The sequence below is a fragment of the Chrysochloris asiatica genome, unplaced genomic scaffold (assembly GCF_000296735.1).
Source record: "Chrysochloris asiatica unplaced genomic scaffold, ChrAsi1.0 scaffold00027, whole genome shotgun sequence".
NCBI classification, from domain to species: Eukaryota; Metazoa; Chordata; class Mammalia; order Afrosoricida; family Chrysochloridae; genus Chrysochloris; species Chrysochloris asiatica.
The window spans coordinates 7,823,904-7,844,912 of NW_006408545.1; the positions used below are offsets into that span (position 1 = coordinate 7,823,904).

Consider the following 21,009-nt stretch of genomic DNA (forward strand, 5'->3'; position numbering starts at 1 on the left):
CAGGCAGTTTAATAAAAATTCATGTATATTATTCTCTTTCTCTCTACATTTTATAATAGCTTTATTGAAATATAATTCATATACCATATAATTCACACTGTTCACCCATTGGAGTATACAATTCAACAATTTTTAGCATGTTCAGTGTTGTATAACCATTACCACAGTCAATTTTAGAACATTTTCATGACTTTAAAAACAAATCCTTTAGCTCTCATTCTAAAACCCTTCCCTAACCCACAGCTCTAAGCAACCACTAATTTGCTTTCTGTCTTTATGTAGTTGTAATTGTTAGGTGACGTCAGGTGTCAGGTTGACTCTGATGTATAGCAACACTTTACACAACACTGCCAGGTCATGCACTATCCTCACAGTTGTTGTTAGGTTTGAGCCCATTGTTGAGGGCACTGTGTCTATATTGTAAATGTATCTGTGACACAACTTTTGCCATTTCAGGTTTTGACAGGCATACAACTTTTAGACTACAATTACAATAATCACCTCTGCAACGCTACCCTTAATAAATGTGATTTTTCTCATCACCATTAACTCCTCCTTTCCTCATCCTTCCTGTACTGTTCCTGTTGTTGTTGTTTTTAGGTGTCATTAAGTTGGCTCGACTATTAGGAACTCAATGCACAACAGAAAGAAACAGTGTCTAGTCCTGCACCATCCTCACAACTCTACCATGCTCTACTCCATAAAGTCAGTTGTTATTCAGTTGTTTCTGACTCATGGCTACTCCACATGTGTCAGAATAAAACTGTGCTCCATGGAGTTTTCAATGGATGGGGTCATTGGGAAGTAGGTTGCCAGGCCTTTACTCCATGGCATCTGTGGATGAACTAGAATCAAGAACATTTTGGTTGATAGAGAAGTGCTTAACTGTTTGTGCCACCCAGGAACTTAAAAAATATAATAGTTTTCTATAAATATTTATATAGCTGTTTGGACCACATGAGAAATACAAGGAAAATAACAATGAACAATGGAAATACAATCTAGTATGTATAGACATGTGAAGACTCAGATGGTTCTCTGAATATGTTGTGTTGTTAGGTGCCATCGAGTCGGTACTGACTGATAGCGACCTTATGCACAGCAGAATGAAACAGTGCCCAATCTGGGGTCATCCTCACTATCGTTGCCATGCTTGAGACCATAGATGCTGCCACTTTGCCAACCCATATCTCTGGGGATCTTCCTCTTATTCTCTGACCTTCCAGCTTAACAAACATGATATCCTTCTCCAGAATCTGGTCCTTCCTAAAAATATGCCCAAAGAATGAGAGACAAAGTTTGACCATCCTGGCCTGCAAGGAGCACTCTGGCTGCACTTTGTCCAACAAATACTTGTTGTTTCTTTTGGCAGCCCATGGCACTTTCAATATTTTCCTCCAACATCATAACTAAAAAAGTATCAATTATTCTACGGTCTTCCTTATTCACTGTCCAGCTTTGGCATGCATATGAGGTTACTGAAAATACTATGGCTTGGGTCAGGAACAGTTTAGTCCTCAAGCTAACATCTTTGTTTTCATCACTTTAAAAAGGTCTTCTGCAGCAAATTTGCCCAAAGCCATACATCATTTGATTTCTTGACTGCTGATTCCATTAATGTTGATACTTGATCCAAGAAGAATGAAGCCCTAGACAACTTCAATCTTTTCTCCATAGATAAGAATGTTTTTTATTGGTCCAGTGGTGAGGATTTTTGTTTTCTTTACATTGAGATGCAATCCATACCAAAGGCTGTGCTCTTTGAAATTCATCAGTAAATATTTTAAGTCTTCTTCACTTTCAGCAAACAAAGTTGTGTTATCTGCATATCGAAGGTTGTTAATGAGTCTTTCTCCAATCCTGATGCCACATTTTTCTTCATATAATCCAGCTTCTAAGATTATTTCCTCAGCATACAGTTTGAATAAGTATGGTGAAGGAATACAACCCTATTGCACACATTTCTTAATTTTAAACCATTCAGTGTTCCCATATTCTGTTCAAATGACTGCCTCTTGGTCTATGTACAGATGCCTCATGAACGTAATTAAGTGTTCTGGAATACTCATACTTTACAATGTTGTCCATAGCTTGCCATGATCCACACAATCGAAAGCCTTTGCATAGTCAACAAATCATTTTTCTGATATTTTCTGCTCTCAGCCAAGATCCGTAGGACATCAGAAATGATATCTCGTGTTCCACGTCCTCTTCTGAATCTGGCTTGAACCTCTGGAAGTTCTCTGTCAATGTATGCTTTCAGCCATTTCTGTATTACCTTTAGTAAAACTTAACTCACATGGGATATAAAAAAAATATTTTCCAATGATTTCCGCATTCCATTGGGTAACCTCTCTTTGGAATGGGCACAAATATGGATCTCTTCCAATCAGTCAGCCAGATAGTTGCCTTCCAAATTTCTTGGCAAAGATGAGTGAGTGTCTCCTGTGCTACGTTCTTGAAAGATTTCAAGTTGCATTCCATCAATTCCTGGTGCCTTGTTCTTTGAAAATTCCTTCAATGCTCCTTGGACTTCCTGCTTCAGTATCATTGGCTCTTGATCATACGCTAACTCTTGAAATGCTTGAACATCAACTATTTCCTTTTGGTAGAGTGACTCTGTGTATTCTTTCCATCTTCTTTTGATGCTTTCTGCATCATTCAATAATTTGCCCAAAGACTCCTTCACTAATGAAAACCAAGGCTAGAATTTTTTCTTCAGTTCCCCAGCTTGAGAAACACTGTGTTCTTCCTTTTTGGTTTTCTGACTCCAGATCTTTGTCCACTTTGTCGTAATATTTGGCTTTATCTTCTCGTGCTGATCTTTGAAATTTTCTGTTTAGCTTTTGTACTTCCTCATTTCTTCCATTTACTTTAGCATCGCTACTTTGGAGAACAAGTTTCAGCGACTCTTCTGACATCCAATTTGACTTTTTCCTTCTTTCTTGTTTTCTCAATAACTTTTTGCTTTCTTCCTGCATGGTGTTCTTGATGTCATCCCACAACTCTTCTGGTCTTCGGTCTTTAGTGTTAAATGTATCAAATCTCTTCTTCTGATAATCTCTAAATTCAGGTAGGGTATATTCAAGTTCATATTATGGCTCTCATGGACTCATTTTCATTTTCTTCAGCTTCAGTTTGAATTTGAATATCAGCAATTGATGATCCATTCCTTAATCTCTCCCTGGCCTTGTTTGGATTGATGATATGGAGCTTTTCCATTGTCTCTTTCTGGAGAAGCAGTTAATTTGATTTCTATGTATTCCATCTGGCGAGGTCCATGTGTATAGTCTGAGTATATTTATAGTGTATATTTCTGCATATGTACTATAAAAAATTCCCTGACAGATCACTTCCACCTTCCCCACCAGACTGACTTTTAACCCTTGTCTACTCTGTTCTTTACTAGGAGCTGTTCATCATATCAGCAGGCAGCCTTGCTTTCTGTATTCTAATTTAACACCAATGCAAAGGAAGTTTGAGGAAAGCAGGCGAGTTAATTAAGAGTGCTATCCCTGAGTTTCTGTCTGGGATATCTCAGAAGGTACCTGAGTCACTATATCCTATAAGGTGTCCCTCATCATACAACTCTTTGGCTTCCTTTTATATATATTTCCCTTATCCCTATTAACCCATGGAATACCCTTAGGGTTTGTCTGCTAGCAGTCCACATTGATATACAGAATACCTTTTATTAAACTTTTGTGGATTTGAGAGTGCCATCTCGCACTATTTAGAGAGAGTAATTTGTGTCATTATTATTCCAGTTTAAAATTATATTATGTTTAATTATTATTAAAGATCTTGTTGCTTAGAATAGATGCAAACATGACCTAACTTCCAGTGAGTGACAAACTCAGGATTCACTACTATACCAGACAATAGAACATATTGGAGATGGAGTTGAATTATATATAATGAATTACATTAGGTGTAATAGTTTTCATATTTTTCAAGAGAAGGAAAGTGATATAGAATCTTTGCTGCCAAATGTTATCTTTATTAGAAAGCAATAGTTAAAGAAATTGAATCATTTGTTTATATCACATGAACAAGTATTTACTGACTGTTCATTGTGTGTTAGACCTCGAAATTTCTAGGAGGAAAACTAGTTCTTGCACCCAAGGAAATGTTGGAAAATCAACATTCAAAATCATGTAAATGTATCATCTTATAAATGTATAAATTAGATAAACAATAAAACAATAGAAGTAAAGTAACTCTAAGTGATAAATATATTATCAAATTATGGAATTATTTTAGTTTTTATAAGAAAATCTGGTTTTGTAATAATACAAAGAACTAAAAACAACTAGCTTAGAATTACCTGGCTGTAAAATGTATTTTAATTCCCTTCATTTTACAAATATGAAAACTATGATTTATATGGGTTAAATAATCTGTAACAGAATCAGTAATTCATAGACCTGAAATTAGAACCAGGCTGTCCTTTTCATGAAACCGATGTTTGCAGTTACTAGACTTGGGCATATCATGACAGCTATAGAAAATCTGACTGAACCCAATGTTCCAATGTCTCACCTTTTCTTTTTTCTTATGTTCATTTCTTCCAAAAGGGAAGAAATAATGGATGGGAATACTAGTAACTTCTCCAAATTATGAATAGTCTTTGAGATTTTTTATTTCAACCAAGAATAATTCTGGAGAAAATAAGTAAAGTATCTTAAAATGAAAGGTACAAAAATGAACTGATACCATATTGGTATCATGTATCAAATTATAACTAGATGCTGAGATTTATTAGAGCAAATGGTTATGAAGGATAAAGTAGAAAGAGCAGAGACAGGAAGAATGCACTTTCAGTCTATGATACAAATCTAATCTCTGTGAAAGGAGATTCAGAAGGAAAAGTAGAATGCCTCAGATGCTAAAAAGGCCTGAATCCAATACTCACCCAGCCATGATCTCTGAACAACCAGGGGAGATTGACTTGTGTGAAATCTGTGGCAGATCTACAGTGCAGTAATTGGAGGCTGTCATCTTTCAGAGGCTATTCTTTTGAAGAGAAATCTGAGAGGCACATTTCTATGGCTGCCACTGAACAACAACCAATTAGAAGTAGAAATGGGGAAGGGAGAGCAAAATGGTAACTAAGAAATGAAAAGTATAAAATGTCAAACAATACCTTTAGCTAAAATGGCATAAAGACTTCATGAAGATAACTAGAGGAAAAACTGATTAAAGGGTGAGATGTAATTGTGTTAAAGAGATGAGATGACTCCATGACACATTACCACCACCACTGTTTTCTTAGGGTAGATTAAACTTCTTCTGAGGAAGTCAATACAAATTCAGACATCATTCATGAAAAGACTGATAGATATAACTAAAAAAATGTAAAATTTCTATACATAAAAAGATACCATAAATAATATGAGATGACATACGTTTGATCCATCTGGGTAATGACTGCATCTCCTCCCAGCATCCAGATTTTGGTTTCTGCCCTGTTTTAGAAACTGTAGCAATCTATGAGAGAGAAAAAAAATTTTTTGAAGAAATAACAAAAAAAAGTTCATTTAATATGATTCAAATATATATGTTGTTTAGTGCCAATGGGTTGGTTTTGTGTACGTGGAAAAGTTCCATGATCTTTTCATTTCTTTTCCACAATCTTTTTGTAATTCCCCTCAATTATACATTTACTTATCAAATCATATTTTTCAAGTACACACCATGTGCAAGCACATTTTCCAGGTTCTTGGAATCCAACTTGAACAAAACAGACAAAAATTGAGAACTAGTGGAACTTATATTCTAGTCAAATAGTAGACAATAAATGAAAAACATGATAGATCATGAAATCATCAATCATATTATAAAAAACAAAACAAAAAACCCCAGATAATTAGGAAATGATTCCTGGGTAGGAATTGTGTATTTGGTGACTAGGTGAGTTCTCACAAGTCTTCCTGGAAGAACAATTAATCAGGCAAGAACATGCCTGTTTTGTTTTTTTTTAAAGAATTCTCAAAGGGGCTAGTGTGCCTGGAGTGGAGAAGGAATGGAGAGAAGAGGAATAAGAGATGAGGCCAGGGAGATACCAAGGCTAGATCATGTGGGACTTAGGCCCCAGTGAGGACTTTAGATTTTACTCTGTGTGAGAGTGGACTTCTTAGTGGGTTGGGGCTGAGTTGGTTGAGCAGAGAATGACATATATTGTTATGATTTTCAAAGTTCCATCTATCAGCTGTATGGAAAACAGATTAAGAGTGAGAATGAGAACAAAGATAGAAAGTACATTTGGAGGCTAGTTCACAGGTTGATTTTGACTCTGACCATCATATGAACAAGGAGCTCTGGTAGCGTAGGGGTTACAAATTGGGCTGCGAATCTTAAGGTCAGCAGTTCTAAACTACCAGCCATTTGCAGGAGGAATATGAGGCTTTCTGCTCCCGTAAAGATTTACCACCTTGGAAACCCTGTGCAGAGTCACTGTGATATGGAAAGACTCTACGGCACATAACAACAACAACATATGTACAACAGAATGAAGCAAACTACAATGTAAATAAATAAATTTTTTTTGCATGTATATTGTCTGTGACTCCTTTTATGAACTGAATAATTGTACTTTATGCTCTAATTACTTCCCATTGCTTCTTGTGTGTTCCATTAGGACTCCTTGTGACAGCTATTATTCTCGGTATTGTACTACAGTGACATTTTCATTTATTTTATTAGTAGTGTGTGCCCACTGTGCAAAAACAAGAAAAGAACAATAGATTTTGAATATCAAGATTTTGAGGACTAATTTGCAATTGGAGAAGTTGGCAAAATTTGTGTTTACCATACAATGACAAAAAAGCTGAGCTAAGAGAATACATTGTATTTGGGGTTGCTAAACTAAGAACTTATCATAATATTCCCAATTCAGATGACAAAGTGACTGGAAAATTTAAAAAAAATTGAAAACAATTACTTCTTCACAACAGAATTTAAAAATAAAAATGAAAATGACTCTGTATCCAAATTATGTTTTTCAGTAGTTTACTTGGTGTCAGTTTGTCGTAATGTGGTGGCTTGTGAGTTGCTATGATTCTGAAAGCTAGGCCACCGATATTTTAAATACCAACAGAGTCATCCATAGCGGACAAGTTTTAGATGAGCTTCCCGATGAAAACAGACTAAGAAGAAGGAGTGACAAACTACTTCTGAATATTTAGCCACAGAAAACCTTATGAATAACAGAGAAACACTGTCAGATATAGTACCGGAATATGAGCCCCTCAGGATGGAAGGCACTCAAAATGTGACTGGGGAAGAGCTGCCTCCTTAAAGTCGAGTTGTCTGTGATGACACAAATGGAGTAAAGCCCGTGGGAGAAAGGCCTGCAGGACATTAATTTGCTAATGGGGAACAACTCAAAATGAAGAGAAATATCTGTAAACATTCATTGAAAATCGGAACATGGAATTAATGAAGTATGAATCTAGGAAAATTGGAAGTTTTCAAAAATGAAATGGAACGCATCTTAGGTATTAGTGAGCTGAAATGGATTGGTATTGGCCATTTTAAATCTGGCAACCATATTGTTTACTATGCTGGGAAAGACAAATTGAAGAGGAATGGTGTTGCTTTCACTGTCAAAAAGAATGTATCCAGATCTGTCATGAAGTACAAAGCTGTCTGTGATAGGATAATATCCATGTGCCTACAGGGAAGCCGAGTTAGTACTGCAATTATTAAAATTTACACACCAACCACTAAACCCAGTGAAGATGAAATAGAAAAATTTTACCAACTTCTTCAATCTGAAATTGATCAAACATGCAATCAAGATGTATTGATCATTACTGGTGATTGGAATGCAAAGGTTGGGAGACATAAGGAAGCATAAGTATTTGGAAAATATGGCTTTGCCAATAGAAATGATACTGGAGATCTCATGATAGAATTCTGCAAAATCAATGATTTGTTCATTTCAAATAACTTCTTTAGACAGTATAAGCCACAACTATACACATGGACCTTGCCAGATGGAATACATAGAAATCAATTGACTACATCGTGGAAAGAGAAAATGGAAAAGCTCCATATCATCAGTCAAAACAAGACCAGGGTCAGATTGTGGAACAGACCATCAATTGCTCATATGCAAATTCCAGCTGAAGCTAAAGATAATGAAAACAAGTCCACCAGAGGCAAAATATGACCTTGAATTTTTCCCACCTGAATTTAGAGATCATCTGAAGAACAGATTTGATATTTTCAACACTAAAGATTGAAGACCAGAAGAGTTGTGGGATAACATCAAGAACATCATACTTAAAGAAAGCAAAGTCATTGAGAAGACAAAAAAGAAGGAAAAGGTCAAAATGGAAGTCAGAAGAGTCTCTGGAAATTGCTCTCCAGTGTAGAGATGCTAAAGTAAATGGAAGAAATGAGGAGGTCCAAGAGCTGAACAGACAATTTCAAAGATCAGCTCGAGAAGATAAAGCCAAATATTACAATAAAATGTGCAAAAATCTGGAGTCAGGAAACAAAAAAGGAAGAACACACTCAGCATTTCTCAAGCTGGGATAACTGAAGAAAAAATCAAGCCTTGACTTTCGTTAGTGAAGGATTCTCTGGGCAAATTATTGAATGATGCATAAATCATCAAAAGACGATGGAAGGAATACAAAGAGTCACTCTAGCAAAAGGAACTGGTTGATGTTCAGTCATTTCAAGAGGCAGCATATGATAAGGAGCAGAAGTCCAAAGTGCATTGAAGGAATTAACAAAGAGCAAGGCACCAGGAATTGATGGAATACAATTTGAAATCTTTCAAGAAAGTGAAGCAGCACAGGAGACACTCCCTCATCTCTGTCAAGAAATTTGGAAGACAACTATGTGGCCAACTGATTGGAAGAGACCCATATTTGTGCCCATTCCAAAGAGAGGTGACCCAACAGAATGTGGAAATCATCGGACAATGTTTTCGATATCCCATGGGAGTAAAGTTTTATTAAAAATAATACATAAATGGCTACAAGCATACATTGACAGAGAACTTCCAGAGGTTCAAGCCGGATTCAGAAGAGGCCATGGAACAAGGGATATCTTTGCAGATGTCTGATGGATCTTGGCTGAAAGCAGTAAATATCAGAAAGATGTTTTCCTGTGCTTTATTGACTATGCAAAGGCTTTCAGTTGTGTGGATCATGACAAGCTATGAACAACATTGCAAAGTATGAGTATTCTGAAGCACTTAATTGTGCTCATGAGGAATCTGTACATGGACCAAGAGACAGTTGTTTGATCAGTACATGGGAAACCAAATTGTATTCTTTCACCACACTTATTCACTCTGTATGCTGAACAAGTAATCTGAGAAACTGGGTTATATGAAGAAAAACATGGTATTAGGATTGGAGGAAGATTCATTAACAGCCTGCAATATGCAGATGAAACAACATTGCTTGCTAAAAGTTAAGAAGACTTAAAATATTTACTGATGAAGATCAAAGAGCACAGCATATGGAATGGATTGTGTCTCAATGTAAAGAAAACAAAAATCGTCACCACTGGATCAATAAACAACACTCTTATCAACAGAAAAAATATTGAAGTTGTCAAGGACTTCATTCTTCTTGAATCAACTATCAAAACACTTGGAAACAGCAATCAAGAAATCAAAAGACCATATTGCATTAGGCAAATCTGCTGCACAAGATCTTTTTAGAGTGTTGAAGAGCAAAAATGTCATCTTGAGGACTAAGGTGCACCTCACCCAAGCCATGAAATTTTCAATAACCTCATATGCATGCAAAAGCTGGACAGTGAATAAAGAAGACCATGGACACATTGATGCTTTTGAGTGATGGTGTTGGAGGAGAATATTGAAAGTGCCATGGGCTGCCAAAAGAACTAACAAATGTGTGTTGATAAAAGTGCAGCCAGAGTGCTCCTTGGAGGCCATGATGGCCAGACTTCATCTCATACTTCGGACATATTATCATGAGGGACAAGTTGCTGTAGAAGGATATCATGTTTGGTAACGTGGAGGGTCGGAGAAAAAGAGGAATGCCTCTTTTTTGACATGGTTTGACAAAGTGGCAGCATCAATGGTGTCAAACGTGGCAACAATAGTGAGGTTGGCCCAGGATCAGGCAGTGTTTTGTTCTGCTGTGCATAGGGTGCAATGAGTTGGTACTGACTCAATGGCCCCTAACAACAACAACAAAGCAAGATGGGGAGTCAATTAAACATGTTTGATGAAAACAGGTAAAGAAATGTGTTCAGAGAAAATAAAATCATCTAAAATTACTCTTGTTATTAGGTGCTGGTGAGTTGATTCTGATTCATAACAACCTTCTGTACAATTGAAGGAAACAATGCCGAGTCTTGCATCATAGTCACATTTGTTACTATGTGTGGATCATGGTATTGTTAAAATGTAGATTTCCCAAAAACATACCCCATGAATTGTTTCTGCCAGTCTAGAATAGGGCCCACAACCCTGAATTTTTTTTTTTTTTTTTTTTTGCTTAGCCCAGGCTATTCTAATAAGAGTAATAACCTAACCCCTGACTTCATTCTATTGTTTAGGTGAGTTATTTTATTTGTAAAGAAACTAAGTGTTGTTTATTGAGATACATTTCAGACAAAGCCATATTTATAGCTTTTTAAAAATATGAACTGAGTAGAGAAATGTGATAAAAACAAATAGCTGAATAACAGCATGTGATATCACTACCCTAATAATAACAGGATATTAAAAAATACAGAAAACAATGAATGCTAGCAAGAATGTGGAAAGACTTGAACTCTTACACACTACTGATGAGACTGTTGAATGGTCTAACTATTGAGAAGTGTGGTATTGCAGTCCCTAAAACATTGGATATAGAAATACCATGTGACCCAGTAATACTACTCTTTGGTATACAGTCTAGAGAAATAAGAGCTGTGACAGAAATCTACGTTCATCACACATTATTCTCAATGGCAAAAGGATGGACATAACATAAGTATCCAGAAATGGATGACTGATTAAATAATTATTATACATGCACATAATGTAATATTTTAAAATGTTGATGAGTCTCTGAAACACTTTAAAATGTGATTAAACATGGAAGACATTATGCTGAGAGAAGTAAATATATCCAAAAGGGACAAATGGAGTATGAAATCGCTATTATGAAAGTAAAAAAAAAATGTTTTCGTACCAACTGAAACATTCTTTGATGGTTAACAGAGTAGATTGGGGTTCTGATGAGCAGCTGGTAAGTTTGAAAAAACTTGCAGTTCATACTGACCTTGCAGTCCAGTGCTCAATCTACAGCTCCACACCAGGACTCCAGATTCACTAGTATGAAGGGAAAGGCAATATACAGTAAGGAGGAGGACAGCAAAATATGACCAAGGTAAAAGAAGATAGTGGGAACTACTCAACACTTAAAGCAATCAAAGGTAAATACTGCTACATACACAGCCTTGATATAACAATAATAATAAATAATAATCTATAAGTAGGTACATAGGAAGACAATAGAAGCTGTTGTGGAGTGGGAAAGTGAATTAAATTATCTATGTAGGTTTGAAAGAAGATATTTCTATATATGTATTTATTACTGTTGTTGTTGTTGATAAGTACCTTCAAGTCAGGGTTTCCAAAAAGCAGGTGGTCTTAAACTGCTAGCATTGTGGCTAGGAATCCAGTGCTTATCCTACACCAAGATTCCATATATTTATTTATATATGTGTTGAAAATATACCCACATACGTAGCAGAACGTACAGGAGGAAAAGTTATGAAAACTTCTTGGCCATCACCAAATACCTTCAGGGAATGAGTCATTGTATTTGGAAATTTAGAACCACAGTCTCAGGAAACACCTATATCAATGGACGTAGAATAGTCCACAAGTCAGTGTTCTTCATCCTACTTTAGTGGGTAGCAATACTGTCTTAAAAGAGCTTATAGCCAAAATAATGAAATAATGCAATATATAAAGATAGAAAATAGTTATTACGTCTACACTGAAATTATTAAATTTATGGACTCTGTGGCCAGTTTGCTTATTTCACATCTTGGTTCTGTTTTCTGCTTGCTGAGCAATTTTGAGCAATTTGCTTAGTATCTCTGTGTATTTGAAATTATAAGAATACCTCATGCACTGTGTTTTAGTGAAAGTTGCTTAACCTCCTAGCATCTCAATTTCCTCATCTTTAAAATAATAATGGTACAGCACCTATTTTTTTTGGATTGCTGTGGAGATTAAATAACTCGATATTTGTAAAATCATTACTATGATAGATGAGTTGATAAGACAAGACATTTAAATGCTGCCTGGCACACACTAAACATTGAATAAGTGTTGTTGTTGTTATTGTTTGGTTCCCTCGAGTCAGTTCCAATTCTTCGCAATCTTATGCACAACAGAATGAAACACTGCCTGGTCCTGCACCATCCTCACAAATGTGTCATGTTTGACAACATTATTGCTTCCATTGTTTAAGTCCATATTTTTGTTCATTATTATTACATTGAAAAGAATGTTTTGGTTTTCCTTGTAGGTAACTGATTATGGATGACATCGAGACATACTTATTTAATTTCAAAGGATATTACTTTGAGCGTTCCCTGATTGATATTGACGTACTAGAAAATCTAGAAGATTTTGAAATTAGAGATGACGATGTCTTCATAATCACATATCCAAAATCTGGTAAGTTTGAGGACTGGTCCTTCTGTTTTCTGTCTTTACTCTGGTTTGTGAATAAGTGTGCACAAATGTGCCTTTTCCCAGATACCCACAACAGGTCATTCTATATTTAGACATCATTGAGAAACAGGAAAAATTAAATGAAACTCAAATCTCTATGATGTATGGCCATTTGCAATGAGTATATTGCTAATTCTGATGGAAAATAAAAGGAAATCAAATATTGAGTCAAGAGCAATTCCTTGGTAAGAGGTAGCATGATGACTTAGGCTGAGAATGGGAGAAAAATCATATTTGAGAGTTTAACAGGGTTTTTGTTGGCAGTATTTTTGATGCCAGAAAGAATTCTTAGTATGTTTCTGATTTATGCTAATTTCTATACATTTATCTATATTTAAAAAATCATTTTCAAGTAAAACAGATTGCCTTCAAATGCTACATTCTAATAGCTTATTAAATTCATGGACTCTGTGGCCAGTTTGTGTTTTTCACATCTTGGTTCTGTTTTCTGCTATCTGGGCAAGTTTGAGAACATAGGCTTTATGGTGCCATGGAAACAATTCTGCAAGCAGTTGTTAATGTTGTTCAAAGTCCTACTGAAGTCTAAGTCAGTGCATAGAATGTTAATGTGCAATAGAATGTTAGTGTGCAAGAGAATGTTAATGTTGTTAATGTTAATGTGCAATAGAATGTTAATGTTGTTAATGTTAATGTGCAATAGAATGTTAATGTTGTTAATGTTAATGTGAAATAGAATGTTGATGTTGTTCAAAGTCCTACTGAAGTCTGTCAGTACAATAGAAACTGTTTTTTGTGCTCACAGAATTTCTCCACTTCTTACCTGCTACCTTCTACCTTTAGATTCATGACCTGCTTACTTAGAAACACATTGCTTTAACCCTGATTCTTTCCATCTGTAAAACCTCTTACATCAATTCAAATAAGTTAAAGTGAAACTGGTTGTTATTTGCTTCCTTTAGATGTCTGTAGCATCTCAGTATGCTTAGTTGTAGGTCAAGCACTGAAATCCTTATAAGAGTAGTCCCAACACCCTAAATCAGGTTCAAGTATCTGGGACACCACACACCAGACCATGGTCCACATTGCAGGGTTCTTATTCACTTTGAATGAAACATCAGGATTCACCATAGATTGTGTCAAATCTGTCATGTATAAAAGTCAGTTGAGCGGTGCCATTTGCAAGATTTTTGACACCTGAACTCATCTTAGAACACTGACGATATATTCATGGACTTAGATACAAATATTTTGATCCTAGAAGCAAATCAAACCTAGCATTTAAAAATGCATTATGAATAAGTCTGATTTATTTCACAAGTCAAGATTAGTTTTAAAAACTTTTCAGTCTTTTAATATAGTTAACCTGAATTACAAGCTTATGTTAAAGCCTTGATTATCATGTTAATAGATACAGAACAAGCTTTCAATAAAATGCAGAATCCTTTCATAATGGAAACTAGCAGTGACCTAGAAAGAAAAGAGAACTTTGGTAGCTGGTGAAAAGAAATGCACCAAAAGACTAGAAAAACATCTTCTTCAATGATGAAACATATAAAGATTGCATTTTAGATCAGAAACAAGACAAAAATAAAGAAAAAGAGATAAAAGGAAAGCAAATGTAAAGCAATTAGATAATTAAATAATGCCATTGCTATATGACATTTCCATTTAAAGAAGATGAGGTATGGGCTTTAAATACCAGGAGCTCATAGCAGTGGCCTAGCAACACGTAGAGAGTGCTTGAAGCATGTAGTGTTGATGTTTCATTTAACATGATCTATCTGGTAGCATAGTGGTTAAGTATCGGCCTGTGAACTGCAAGGTCAGCAGTTCTAAACTATCAGCCACTCCCCGGGAGAAAGATGAGGGCTTCTGCTGCCGTAAAGATTTACAGCCTCGGAAACCCTGTTCAGGGTTGCTATGGGTCGGAACTGACTCGACGGCACTTAGCAACAACAACAACATCCTGCCTATTGGAGTCCTGGTTTGGCGCTGTGGGCGTATACGCCACACTGAAAAGCCATTTGAATAGCAAGGTGAGCGGTTCAAGCTTACCAGAAGCTCCTCGGAAACCCTATACAGTGTTGCTATGGGTCAGAAGTGACTCGATGGCACTTAAGAACAACAACATCCTGCCTATTACCTGTCACTCTCTCCTTAGATCAGATACAAACTCCATATACTCTTTCTGTAACTTTACTTCCAGGTTGAATCAGAGCTTGCTGTGTGCACTGGGATGGATTCAATATCTGTAATTTGTGGTCATGACCCTTACTTCTTTCTGACTTTAGTGCTTCCTGTAATATGGGGTACCAGATGTAATATGGGTGTGTAGATTGTATGTGGATCAAATCAAGTCCTGGCTGAAACTATTGAAGTTGTTGGAGATGGATGTTGAATCGAGGGTTGTATTGTAGACCTTGAGTGATCAATGAATTTTAAAGCAATGGCTAGAAGTCAGATATGCATTGCTTAAAGTCCATGATAGGTTCTGTGAAACAAGACATCATGGGATTTGGTCATTGTGTGAACAGATTATGAAAATCCTATGGGAGCACATTTCTGCTTGTCCTCATCACAGCTGCTATCAGTGCTGCTGGTGTTGGAGCTGCTGATGGAGGACAGAGGAATGGATGTTGGTAGCAGTGATGACTGAGAAGGCCTTGGTTGGAGCAGAGCAAGAAGTGAGCAGGGAGAAATTTAAAAATGTCTTTCCCCAGGACACCGTTCTCGCCACCTGAGTAGCAGGTGCAACCTAGTCCCCAAAGCTCCCACCTCCTCTGCTTGCCTGCATGTTGAAACAACTCAGAGAGCCCACATACAGATCCATGTCCTCTGATTCACTTGTTTGTGTCTTTGTGTCCTACTCATGATCCAGTGCTTTAAGAGTTACTAGGTTTGGGTCTTTAAAATCATTAAATCAAACCAAACACAAACCCACTGCCATCAAGTCAGTTCTAACTCATAGCAGCCCTATCTAGGGTTTCTGAGATTGTAAAACTCTAAGACAGCACACAACCTCATCTGCCTCCCCAGCAGAACATGGTGGGTTTGAGAGGCTAACCTTGTGGTTAGCAGTCCACATCTAACACAAAGTGCCACCAGAGCGCCTTATAGGGAACAAACTAAAAAAGAGCTGAGTTCTGTTAAAAGAAGAAAAGAAAAAAGTACCCTATTGTACTGTAGACAAATATACAATTGGACATTGCCTGAAAAGATTTTAAGACAGGAGTATTGTCTTGAATGCTTATTAATTGGAGGAATACTTATTAACAACCTGCGATATGCAGTTGATACAACTTTGTTTGCTGAAAGTTAAGAAGACTTAAAACATTTACAAAGAAAAAATAATTAATTGTCTTAATTAGCCAGTCTATAGTTTGTTGTCCAATATAGAGATGATTTGATCTAGTGACAAAAGAGACCTCCATGTTAAAAGGTTATTGCAGTGTTTTTTGTTTTTTTTTTTTTAAATATATTATAGAATAATATAAACAGCTGAAGAGTATTTTGTTTCATGTACTGCAAAAGTCTACCAATCATCTGTCAGTTTGTCGTACTATGGTGGCTTGTGAGTTTCTGGGATTCTGGAAGCTATGCCACCTGTATTTTAAATACCAGCAGGGGCATCTATGGTAGACAAGTTTCAGATGAGCTTCCACAAGAAGACAAAGAAGAAGGAGTGACAAACTACTTTTGAATATTTAGTTAGTGAAAACCTTATGAATAGCAGAGAAACACTGTCAGATATAGTGCCGGAAAATGAGCCACTCAGGTTGGAAGGCACTCAAAATGCACTGGGGAAGAGCTGCCTCCTCAATGTAGAGTTGACCATGATGACACGAATGGAGTAAAGCCTGTGGAAAAAAAGCCAGTGGGACCTTCATTTACTGATAGGGCACAACTCAAAATGAAGAGAAATAGCTATAAACATCCATTGAAAATTGGAACATGGAATATACAACGTATGAATCTGGGGAAATTGAAAGTTGTGAAAAATGAAATGGAACTCATAAATATCAGTATCTTAGGCATTAGTGAGCTGAAACGAACTGGTACTGGCAATTTTGAATCTGATGATCATATGATTTACTATGCCAGAAATGAAAAATTGAAGAGGAATCGTGTTGCATTCATTGTCAAAAAGAACATATCCAGATCAGTCATGACGTACAACACTGGGTGTGATAGGATAATATCCATACGCCTACAAGGAAGCCTAGTTAATATCATTATTATTCAAATTTACGCATGAACCACTAAAGCCAGTGAAGATGAAATAGAAGAATTCTACTAAATTCTTCAATCTGAAACTGATCAAACATGCAATCAAAATGTATTGATCATTACTGGTGATTGGAATGAAAAGGTTGGGAGCAAAGAGGAAGGATCAGTGGTTGGAAAATATGGCCTTGGTAATAGAAATGATAGAATTCTTCAAAATCAATGATTTGTTCATTTCAAATACCTTCTTTAGACAGCATAAGAGACGACTATACATATGGACCTCACCAGATGGAATACATAGAAATCAAATTGACTACATCTGTGGAAAGAGATGATGGAAAAGCTCCAGGGGCAGGGGCAGACTGTGCATCCGAACATCAATTGCTCATATGCAAATTCAAACTGAAGCTGAAGAAAATGAAAACAAATCCATGAGAGTTAAAATATGACCTTGAATATATCCCACTTGAATTTAGAGATCATCTGAAGAACAGATTTGATACATTAAACACTAAAGACTGGAGACCAGAAGAGTTATGGGATGACATCAAGAACATCACATATGAAGAAAGCAAAAAGTCATTAAGAAGACAAGAAAGAAGAAAAAGGTCAAAATGGATGTCAGAAGAGACACTGAAACTTGCTCTACAGTGTAGTGATGCTAAATCAAATGGAAAAAATGAGGAGGTCCAAGAGCTGAACAGAAATTTTCAAAGATCATCTCAAGAAGATAAAGCCAAATATTAGAACAAAATGTGCAAAGATCTGGAGTCAGAAAACCAAAAAGGAAGACCACACTCAGCATTTCTCAAGCTGGGAGAAATGAAGAAAATATTCAGACCTCGACTTTCAATATTGAAAGATTCTTTGGGAAAATTATTTAATGATGCAGAAAGCATCAAGAGAAAATGGAAAAATACATAGAGTCACTGTACCAAAAGAAATGGTTAATGTTCAATCATTTCAAGAGGTAGCATATGATTAAGAGCCAATGAAACTGAGGGAAGAAGTCCAAAGTGCATTGAAGGAATTGGCAAAGAACAAGGCACCAGGAATTTATGAAAAAAAAGAAGGCAGCACATGAGGCACTCACTCATCTCTGTCAAGAAATTTGGAAGACGACTATCTGGCTGACTGATGGGAAGATATCCGTATTTGTGCCCATTCCAAAGCGAGGCAACCAACAGAATGCAGAAATCAGCAAACAATCTCTTTGATATCCCATAAGAGTAAGTATTACTGAAGATAAAACAGAAACAGCTGCAAGAGTACATTGGGAGAGAACTTCCAGATATTCAAGCCGATTTCAGAAGAGGCCGTGGAACTATCATTGCAGACGTCCGATGGATCTTGGCTGAAAGCAGAGAATACCAGAAAGATGTTTACCTGTGCTTTTTTGACTATGCAAATGCTTTCGATTGTGTGGATCATAACAAACTATGGGCAACATTGTGAAGTATGAGTATTCTGGAACACTTCATTGTGCTCATGAGGAATTTGTACCTGGACCAAGAGGCAGTTATTTGAACAGAACATGGGAACACTGAATGGTTTAAAATTAAGAAAGGTGTACGACACAGTTGTATTCTTTCACCATACTTATTCAACCTGTATGCTGAGCAAATAATCCAAGAAGCTAGATTATATGATGAAAAACGTGGCATCATGATTGGAGGAATACTTATTAACAACCTGCGATATGCAGTTGATACAACTTTGCTTGCTGAAAGTTAAGAAGGCTTAAAACATTTACTGATGAAGATCAAAGAGCACAGCCTTCGGTATGGATTATATCTCAATGTAAAGACAACAAAAATCCTCACCACTGAATCAATAAACAACGTTCTTATCAATGGAAAAAAGCTTGAAATTGTCAAGGACTTCATTCTTCTTGGATAGCTATCAACACTCACAGAAGCAGCTGTCAAGAAATCAAACGACGTATTGCATTAGACAAATCTGCTGCACAAGACCTTTTTAAATTGTTGAAGAGCAAAGATGTTAGCTTAAGGACTAAAGTGTGCCTGACCCAAGCCATAGTATTTTCAATAAGCTCATATGCATGGGAAAGCTGGACAGTGAATAAGGAAGACAGTAGAAGAATTGATGCTTTTGAGTTATGGCGCTGGAGGAGAATATTGAAAGTGCCATGGGCTGCCAAATGATCCAATACATCCATTTTGGAAGAAGTTCAGCCAGAGTGCTCCTTGGAGGCCTAGATGGCCAAGCTTCGTCTCTGATACTTTGGACATATTGCCATGAGAGATCAGTCGCTGGAGAAGGAGCTCACGTTTGGTAAGTTGGAGTGTCAGAAATAAAGAGGAAGACCCTCAACAAGATGGACTCGCCAAGTGGCAGCATCGATGGACTCATGTATGGCAACAGTAGTGAGGTTGACCCATGATAAGGCAGTGCTTCATTCTGCTATGCATAAGGTCACTATGAGTCGGTAGTGACTTGATGGCACCTAACAACAACAACTGCAAAAGTACATTGACAATCCCACCCTCTGTATACAAAGAGCAGACATTGGCTACCCAAAATGGGGGTGGGAGGCTACAAAGGCAAGAAGTGACTGGGTTATAAGTTTTCAAGAGAGTGCAGAGGAAGGTGGAATCTCCACTGAGTGGTATCCATTTGTCTTGGCGGTGCTAATGAAAGGAGAGAGATGGGGATAGGTCCCTTGTGGTACAATGGTGAATAATTGTTTTCAGGAGTGGTTGCGAGGGTTGGAAATGAAAAGGTGGACGTTTTGTAGCAAAAGGAGGGGAGTGATTGACTATGCAGTCCAGGAGATGAGGTCACTGGAAACATCAAGGAAGAAGAGCAGAGCGTGAGACCCTACCCAGAGAAGCAGTGACTCCAGAGATGGAGGCAGTAACGATGACGTGGAGAGATGGAGTGGGTGGGTACTCTTGACCCAGAGAGGGAGAGGGACTGTGTGCTGATGACCGGGGGGTAGGCTTGCAGGGTTTACCCTTTGGTTGGTTGATGATGCATGGGGGGGATTGTAACCATGGCAATGAAATAATATACAATAAAATGAATGTAAAGGTAATGTTCTGCCATATAAACTATCACATAATTCACAATAAAATATTTAAAAATTTAAAAAAATACATTGACAAGAAACTGTTAGAAGTTCAAGTGAGATTTAAACAAGGATGTGGGAAGAGGGAATCGTTGCTACACTCAGATGGCTCTTGACTGAAAGCAGAGAATACCAGAAAGATGTTTGTTATTGTTGTTAGGCGCCATTGAGTCAGTACCAACTCATAGAGACCTTACACATGACAGAATGAAACATTGCCCAGTCCTGGGCAACCTCATAATTGTTGCCATGCTTGAGCCCATTGATGCTGCCACTTTCCTAATTCATCTGGCTGGGGAACTTCCTCTTTTTCTCTGACCCTCCACTTTACCAAACGTGATATCCTTCTCTAGTGATTGGTTCCTCCTGACAATTTGTACGAAGTATGAGAGACTAAGTTTGGCCATACTGGCCTCCAAGGAGCACTCTGGTTGAACTTCTTTCAAAACGGATCTATTTGTTCTTTTAGCAGTCCATGGCACTTTCAGTATTCTCCTCCAACACCACAACTCAAATGCATCAATTCTTCTATGGTCTTCCTTATTCACTGTCCAGCTTTTGCATGCACATGAGATTATAGAAAATACCATGGCTTGGGTCAGACTCACCTGGTCCCTTCTGACAATATATGTCTGAAATATGACAGATGAAGTTTGACCATCCTGACTTCCAAGGATCATTCTGTCTGTACCAGGAATAGATGTAATAAAATTTGAAATCTTTCAAGAAAGTTTGGCAGCACAGGAAACAGTCACTCATCGATGCCAAGAAATTTGGAAGACAACTCTTTCGCCAGCTGATTTGAATACATCCATATTTGTGCCCATTCCAAAGAGAGGTGACCCAATGGAATGAGGAAGTCATCAGACAACATCTTTGATATCCCATGCAAATAAAGTTTTGCTAAAGCTCTGGTAGCGTAGTGGTTACGAATCGGGCTGCAAACCACAAGGTCAGCAGATCGAAACTACCAGCTGTTCCGCGGGAGAAAGAT

General features: G+C 37.1%; 1 protein-coding gene across 1 annotated transcript in view; it reads left to right on the plus strand.

Moving 5' to 3' along the window:
• The first annotated feature begins 12,537 nt into the window (after window positions 1-12,537).
• The window catches only part of LOC102822018 (amine sulfotransferase-like), a 28,216-nt gene continuing 19,744 nt past the window's right edge, over window positions 12,538-21,009 (plus strand). The window contains exon 1 of the mRNA XM_006839906.1: window positions 12,538-12,679. Coding sequence (XP_006839969.1) covers window positions 12,538-12,679 — 142 coding nt within the window. The remainder of the gene's footprint in view (window positions 12,680-21,009) is intronic.